The sequence below is a fragment of the Phyllostomus hastatus genome, unplaced genomic scaffold (assembly GCF_019186645.2).
Source record: "Phyllostomus hastatus isolate PE091 unplaced genomic scaffold, TTU_PhHast_1.1 phas_contig_495, whole genome shotgun sequence".
NCBI classification, from domain to species: domain Eukaryota; kingdom Metazoa; phylum Chordata; class Mammalia; order Chiroptera; family Phyllostomidae; genus Phyllostomus; species Phyllostomus hastatus.
The window spans coordinates 7,628,432-7,636,594 of record NW_025333895.1 but is presented as its reverse complement, the minus strand read 5'-3'; the positions used below and the strand labels follow the sequence as shown (position 1 = coordinate 7,636,594).

Genomic DNA, 8,163 nt, shown 5'->3' with positions numbered 1-8,163 from the left:
CCAGGGAAAGGAGGAGGCTTTAATTTGGGAAGAGCTTGGGGGCGGGCGGGCTCCCTAGGGTCCCACCCTGTGGCCTGTTGGGGCCAAGGACACTAGAAACCGATGACTGCAGGCATCTGAGCTGCCCCGGAGTCTCCCTCGGGGGGTGCGGGGGCGGCCTCGGAGTCACCCGTGGGGGGCACGGGGGCGGCCTCGGAGTCACCCGTGGGTGGGCGTGGGGGCGGCCTCGGAGTCACCCGTGGGGGGCGCGGGGGCGGCCTCAGAGTCTCCCTCGGGTGGTGTGGGGGCGGCCTCGGAGTCACCCGTGGGGGGCGCGGGGGCGGCCTCGGAGTCACCCTCGGGGGGCACGGGGGTGGCCTCAGAGTCTCCCTCGGGTGGCGTGGGGGCGGCCTCGTCTTCGGTGACCGTGGGCAGCGCCTGGTAGGTCAGGGTCCAGTACTGCAGGTAGTCACTCCTCAGGTGCTGTTTCATGGATGAGCTGTCTATCTCCTTGTTGATCTCCAGGTACTTGCCGTTTTCCAGGGTGTAGGGGTCCCAGTGTGTGGGCACGGCCGAGTGGCCCATGTTGGGGTCCCTGCAGAGTGAGACAGAAAGGAGTGTGGGGGTTGGGGAGCCGCACTCAGGCACGGCTTGGCCCCGGCTTGGCCGGGGCTGCCCTCTGCCCACCGTGCCGACCCAACCACTGGGCGCCTCTGTGTGTCCTGGGCACCAGGCCTGGTACGTGCATGTCCCGGGGTGCAGGCAGCAGCTCTTACCCTCTCGCACACATGGGGCCCGAGGGGGGTTAAGTGCAAGGGGGCAGGGACTGGAACTCAGGCCCAGAGGGCCCAGGTGGCGGGAGGCCCTGGCCCCTCGCCCCGCCTTACCCAGTTCTGGCAAAGTTGGTCCAGTAGGCGATCATGGCCTTGGAGATAGTCCTGTCCTGGGCCCGGTAGATCAGGGGGGTGCTGAAGGGTTTCCCGAAGACGTACTGGATGTCGTCCGCGTGGTCGGCCCCCACCCAGCCGGGGTAGATGGGCATCCGAGAGGGCTGGGAGAACAGGTAGCTGTAGGTCTTGGCGCTCCTGAGGAGGGACAGAAACCGCCCGGGTCAGCCCGGGGCTCACCAGGGCCACCCAGCCCCGAGGTGGGCCCGGGAGGGGGCCCCACGGGGGCGCCGGAGAAGGGCTGGCGGTTCCCCAGACTCATGAGGTCCCTGGGCCCTGGCCCCCGGGGAAGGCAAAGCCGTGGGCCAAGGTCATGTGTTTGTGGGTTCTACGGGTTCCCTTGCTTGTCTGTCTGCTTCACCTCCACAAAACATGGAGGCATTTCCTCCTATAACTCAGTGTCAAGGCAGATGATTTTTCTCTGAAAACGAGTGTGTATTTTTCCTTCAGTGGGCCTGGGTTTCTGCTCTCAGGGGTTTCCTTGTCGGACTTGACCGACAGGAAGCTCAAGGCTGAATTTATCGCCTACTTGCTGCCAAGTTCTCGTCCTGGACCTCCGGGTATAATTTCATCTTCCCACTTTTTAAGCATTCCTCGGTTACTTTCTATTTTCACTGGCTGTTACTCTGTAGTGCTATGCCGTGTAGCGGCCGGTCAAAGTTGCATGGAAAGTCGGCCAGGCCGGAGCCCGCTACAGTGACCGCCACAGAGTAGGGTGGGCGGCAGACCCCAGAGCTTTGCGGGGGCAAGGCCCCGGGGCTGAGGGAGGGTTGTGTCCCCCGTCCCCCGAGGCTGGGAGGTGAGGAGGGGCCTTCCCAAATCCCGTCGGGCCTGGGAACCACAAAGGGTGCAGGCACTCCTAGCCCCCATGGGCCGCCCCCGGGGAGGCCTCAGTGGGTGGCCGTGTGCCTCCGAGTGGGGCCCCCGCCCAGGTTCTCACTTGGTGTTGGCTCTGTGCTGGGCCAGGGTGATCTTGGTGGGCATCAGGAAGAGGACGTCGGTCTCCAAGTCCACTACCGTCTTTTTCTTGGCCTCCTGGGACGCGTCTCGGGCCCAGGGCTCCGTGTAGAAGTCAAAGGTGGAGGAGGCACCCCTTTGCCCCTTGCTGATGGTGAGCCCGCTGACCAGCTTGAAGAAGTCCGCACTGCGGGGAGACGGCGGCACTGCACCCTCCACCCGGGGCCGCGGGAGGGGAGTCTGCTGCCCACGCTCAGGGGGCCGCCGTGGCCCTCTGCCGGCGCATGCCGACAGCCTCCCTCGGCGGATGCCTCCCCTCGCCGCCCTGGGGCCTGCCTTGGGTCCTGGGTCCTGGGTCCTACTCACTCGGTGACAGTCTGCTTGTCCTTGTCGATGGCTGGCATGTCCACGGCGGCAAAGAGGTGGCCGTCCATGTCGTTGGTGCCAGCGATGTAGTCGATGTCGGCGGCGTTGGCGAACAGATTGACTGGGTGGTCGGGGAGAAAGTCCCCGTCGACGACGGGCAGGAAGCCCAGGTAGTACACCATGGGGTCTGCGTGGAGAGAGGCAGGCACTAGCACCCCCGGACCTCCGGAGCCCTGCTCGGCCCTGGGCCAAGGGGGAGCCTTCCCGTCACCTCCGATCAAGGCCGGGGGCCTCGGCCTGTCGCTGGGACAAGGGACAGGGTGATTGTAGGTGGTGGGACCATTCCTCGGGGGTCGGGAAGCACCCTGGCCCCAGATGCCAGATGTCAGCAGCCCCCTTCCCAGTGTGACAGCCCCAACTGTCTCCAGACGCTGACACGTGACCCCGGGGGGCAAACTCGCCCAGACCAAGAAGCACTGGGCCGACGGCCATGTCTGTCACCTCATGGCGGGAAGTCTCTGTCCTCCCCACAGACCCCTGGACCGACCCCGAAGGGACCCCTGGGCTGACTCCAGGCCAGTGGATGCGCTGGCCCTTGGCGGGCCCGGCCCGGGTTTCCTTCCGTAGAGGAAACGGCCGGTGTGCACTTCAGCCCACGGTGTTGGCTCCAGTCCCGCCTGCCTGGCACTTGTGGTTTAGGGAGACCCAAGTGAGGGGCCCCTGAACTTGGCCTCAGAACGAGCAACATGGAATCGTAGCCTACGGGGCGGATGAGGCCAACACTCTGAGGCTGTTTCAGACCGGGACCCCCAGGGCCCCCCACCCCTGGGGGATAGAGCGGCACAGATGGGCCGGACAGACGCTGACGCAGATCTTGGGCGGTGTTTGCCGAGTCAGGGGGCGGAGGGCGAATGAACAGTCATCCAGTACGGAGGCTCTCGGTCTGGGGTCCCGACAATTGGGTGTCGGTGACGGTGTGTGTGTGCATTCTTGGGGGGAGGACGAATGTTCATCGCCTTCTCAAAGGGGTCATGACCCGAGGAGGGTAAGAGGAAGGAATGGCCCCTCCTGGCAGCCAGCTGGGGCCATGAGGCTCCGCAGGGCTTGGGGACGCCAGTGAGCTGGTGACTGGTGACATGCCAGGCCTGACACCCTGAGACCCTGAGACCCCGCACTTCCTGTTCCACGTGGGGCCCCCCACGTGGAGACCCCACTCACATTCCATGCTTCCCCAGGGGCATCTTATAGGCCAGCGTCAGGGCACGGGGGTCGGTGACCTTCAGACACTTGGCCATCCTGGCTGTGTCGTCCACGGGGCAGCCCACCTTCTTGGCAATCTGGAGATGGGGGATGGGTCGGTGAGGCCAGCGCCGGGGTGATGGGGAGGTGAGACAGAGAGCAGGAAGGAGGAAACCCTTCCGCTGCTCCCCCAGCTCCTGCACCGCGCCTCTCCCCCCACACCGAAGCTCCTCTTTACCTTTTGGGCCCAGAAGAGAGGGTTCTTCTGGATGGACCAGGGGGTCAGTGCCACGCCGCTCTGGCTGATGGCTCGCCGGACGAGGCCCTTGTTGTAGGGAGAGAGGATCTGCAGCACACAGAGGCCCGTCACCACGGCCCGCCGCCCCTGCCCACCCCGGGCTCCCCCGCCGAGAACAGCCAGCATGTCAGCTCCAGGCTCGCTCCGCCCCGCCCCCACGGGCTCCCTCCAGCCCCTACCCCCCACTGGGAGGCAGGCCTGTCCCTCTTGGGGTCTCCAGACCTGCAGAGAGACGCTGACAGCTCCAGCGGACTGCCCAAAGATGGTGATGTTGTTGGGGTCCCCCCCAAAGGCCGCGATGTTCCTCTTCACCCACGCGATGGCCATGTGCTGGTCTCGAAGGCCATAGTTACCTGCACGAGTGGGGTAGGGCCTGCGTCAGGGACCGTGGGCGGGGACTGCAGTGGGACGAGGGTGGGTCCCAGGAGGCAGATGGAATGGGGCGCAGGAGAGGGCGTAGGGGTTTGGGCAGGCGACCAGGAGGCCACGGCCCCGCTTGTCTGTCTTTCCTGCGGCTTCTGTGTCCCCCCAAGCCACCACCTCCCTGTCTCATCTGTCTCTTTCCCTCGGCTCCCTGTCCCCGCCCCCTGGGCCCTCTCTGGGTCTCTGTCTGTCTGTCTGTCTGTCTGACAGCCTCTCCTCCTTCACTGCAGCTGCCCAGGGACCCCTGTGCCTCACGGTCCATCCCTAGCCTCCCGGCTCTGCAAATGGAATTCTGGGCCTGTCAGGGGCCTGTCAGGAGATGGTTGGGACCGAGGGGTGCTGGGGAGCGCCCCCATCGGCCCCCCGACCCCGTCACCATGCCCAAGGCACCCCGCGGACCTGGCAGGTTGGAGTCCCCGGTGCTGAGGAAGCCCAGGGGCCCCACGCGGTAGTTGAAGGTGACCACGATGACGTTGCCCTGGGTGGCGATCTCCTCGCCGTCGAACAGGTAGTTGTTGAAGATGTTGGCCCCTTGGCCGGACCCCATGAGGAAGGCGCCCCCGTAGATCCAGACCATGACGGGCAGGTCCCGAGACACTGGGGCAGGAAAGAGGGCCTGGTGACCCCAGTTGCCCCTGGGCACTCTCCCCTCCGGGGGCCCCTCTCAGGGAAGGTTGGCTCCAGAGCCCCCAGACACAACCGAGGGGCAGGGCTGGGGGCCTCTGGCTGCCTGGGCGCTCTCCGTGGGGCTGGGGGAGCTGGAGAGCACGGGGCAGGGGTGGGCACACCTTCCTTCTTGCCCTGGGGGACCCAGATGTTGAGGTAGAGGCAGTCCTCAGAGCCCTGGGTGTTGTCCTGGATGAGGGCGGCTTGGAGGCATTGCATCTTGTAGTCCTTGGCCTTCAGGGTGCCTGCGGGCAGCCAGAGGGACTGGCATGAGGATGGTGGCCCACCCACGCCCTCCCATGAGGCCGGGCCTGCCCAGCGTGCACCCACTCGCACCTCGCCAGCCGGGGTGCCGCTGGGGGTTCTCCAGGGGCTTGGGGGCGGCAGCGAAAGGGATGCCCTTGAAGATGTCTACAGAGCTGCCCAGGAGGCCGAGCTTCTTGTTGACGCCCTCCACGAAGCCTCCTTCCGTGTACACGGCGCCCAGCTGGGGGGAGAGGCATTTCACACAACAATGAGTACTTGTTAGTGTGCGCGTACCCTGCGTGCCATGTGGGGCACACCTAGACCCGAAACCGTGCTGTTGGTGAAACCCAGTTTAGCTGGGCGTCCTGCACTTGGTCTGCGCCCCAGTCACCGTACGAATGGGGACGGACCTGGGACGAGCCCCCTGGGAGAGCTGTGGGCTCTGTGTCCGGGGGCAGGGGGGCCTCTTTCTGCCAGGGACCCATCTGTCTGCCTTCCCTCCTCTCTGCCGTCCCCAGTGCCCAGGTCTGTGCCGCGGAGGACCGGGGCCCTGCCTCCTCTGCCGGGCTGTCGCTTACCTTTGCTGAGCTCACTGCCGCCAGGCAGCAGGTGAAGCCCAAGACCAGCAGCTGCAGGTACCCCATGGTGTGCGCCTGCCTCAGGGTGGCCCTGCCTCCAGCCCACGGGTATTTATGGGGCTGGAGCCAGCCAGGAGCCTGCGTCGGCAGCTGCCCCTGGAGGGTCCTTCCCCCTCCTCCGTCTGCCCCTTCGTCCAGGCTGGCCACACGCCAGGTGGTGCGCCCGGGGCCAGGAGACAGCTGCCGTTTTCAGACTGGACCAAGGTCACACCGGTGCCTGTGCATACACAGTCACACACGTGTGCATGTGCAAGGGAGGATGTTACCGGGTTCCTGGGGCCCACAGCGCACCCGGGCAGTGGCTGGGAACCGAGGCAGGTGGCTGCAGGGGGGTTGGGGCGGGGCCTGGCTGGGTGCACAACGGCTGTGTTTTGGTTCATCCACAAGGGCTCAGGGCCGTCCTCAGAGAAGGGGGCATGCTTTGTCTCCACATCCTGCTTGGCCCCCCGCCCCCAAACCCCCGAGCTCAGCCAAGGATGTTTATAGGGGACTGGGCATGTGACTTCCGGCACAGAGGTGGCTGTGTGCTACTGGGCAGCTGTGGCGGCTACCGTCCTCCAGTATCCATCTCGGCTGCTGATGTTCGTTGAAACATGCTAAAAACATACACAGAGACAACCAGGTCCCGTGGGGGAACAGGAACAGAAGGGCCAGGCCTCGCGTGGGGAGCGCCACTTGGCCACCCTCTCTCCTGGAGGTCGCCATGGCCACCCCCTCTAGTGGGGAGCGCCCTGTGTCCATACCCAAGCAGATTTTTATTGAGAAAACAGACTTAGTTTGTGGATTCACAGTCTGGCAGAAAAGATCGAAAGAAGCATGTGACTTACAAAGGTGCAGACAGAACCCCCACTGTGGTTCTGGGCAGAGCCTGGGGTTTTATCTAACAGGGCTCAAAGGGCAGTTTTGGTTTCCTGTCTGTGCCTTTAAATTCCAAGATAATAACATCCTCCAGCAAACAGATCTCACAGGATCTTGCATATTCTATGTCCCAGGCCTGATTACCCTAGGGTCCGCTGTTTCTGGTTGGGCTGTTTCGCCCCTGCAGGCCTGAGAAGACAGAGGCACCCAGGAGACTTGGATTTCTCACATCTAAGAACAAGGACTCAGGCTTTGACAAAGCCAAGGTGGCAGGGGTTGATGTCCATCACTCCCTTCATTTCCACAGCCCCGTGAGTTTCTTCCTTAGGGCACTCCCACGTGATCGCGTCTGTCCTGAGTTCATTCTCTCTCTTAGAGAATTGTTAGCCGTCATTGACTGCCCATCATGCCAAGGAAATAATTTTGTCTCCTTCAGTGGCTCCTGGTCCGGAGGTCTTTCACTCAGCCTATGTCATGGGGAGTTACAGCTTCCTGAGACCAGGCAGAGCGACCTGCAACAGGCAGCCCATGTCCCTGGGCCTGGTTTCCAGGGCCCCCTGGGGTGCGGTCTGGGTCTGAGCTGGGTGTGGGGACCCTGCCCTCAGGGTGTGGGGCAGACCTCACATTCAGAGGGCGGGACAAGGGGCTCGGGGGTCACAGGCATGGAGGAGAGGGGGCCACAGCCCAGCCTGGTGGGCTTCCCGGGGAGAAAGGAAGGGCTTGGGGCATAGCAGATGAGCTGGGGGTGGGGGTGGGGAGAGAGACAGAGGGACAGAGACAGATGAGAGACAAAGAGGAGCCAGAGAGATGGGAAAACCTGAGCACAGAGTGTGAACCACCAGCGAGAGAGAGAGAGAGCCCACAGCTGAGCCTCAGGGCGTGCATCTGACTTCGGTAACCAAAGGAGGTCGTTAAGGAGTGACCCCAGCCACGGACAAAGCCCAAGGCTCTCGCCTTGGAGGGGTTTGGCCTCAGAGCCATCCCCAGCGAGGGGGTGCATCCAGGAGCCGGGGACAGCCTCTCAGTCTGGGTCCAGATGGCCTCCTCGCTGCCTGGGAGCCCTTAACGCTACAGGCGCACCTAGGCCATGCGTGTGGCTGTCCCCAACACCCACAGTGGTCTACACAAGTCGGGCCCGTCTGCCCACCCGACCCAGCGCCACTGGAAGCAGGAACCAGGCGGACAGGGGTGAGGCCAGGGCTGCAGAGGGTGCAAGGGGTGTGGCCGTGAACCAGGAAGTGCCTGTGCTAATGCGCTTTTTTCCTGGCCAATGGGATCCCGAGAACCCGTTCTAAGTGATTCTGAGTGCGGGGGACGGGCCCCGCGTGCTCGGGGACGGTCAGTGCCATGTTCTTTGCGGGAGGAAAGGAGGGGGCAGATCCCCGTGTTTTGATGATTCGAGGTGCTCACTTATTTAACACTAAGGAGCCCGCAGGGTCCCGCACAGAACAGGTAACAACAAACATGCGGTGAGCACTCCCAGAAACTTCCAGAAGAGACTAGCATCGTCCAGCCCGCAGCTTCTGAGACGAAATACCGGGGCAAA

The 8,163-nt window shown here is 64.0% G+C and overlaps 1 protein-coding gene across 1 annotated transcript; it reads right to left on the bottom strand.

The window, feature by feature from the left end:
- LOC123823512 (bile salt-activated lipase-like) lies at window positions 1–5,858 on the bottom strand. The gene is given in 12 exon segments (XM_045846336.1): window positions 1–221; window positions 223–574; window positions 867–1,064; window positions 1,867–2,070; window positions 2,250–2,436; window positions 3,451–3,586; window positions 3,727–3,834; window positions 4,009–4,139; window positions 4,609–4,806; window positions 4,998–5,120; window positions 5,212–5,362; window positions 5,700–5,858. Coding segments are annotated over 12 exon segments (1,983 nt in total). The 5' UTR covers window positions 5,766–5,858; the 3' UTR covers window positions 1–92.
- Between the last annotated feature and the right edge of the window lie 2,305 nt (window positions 5,859–8,163).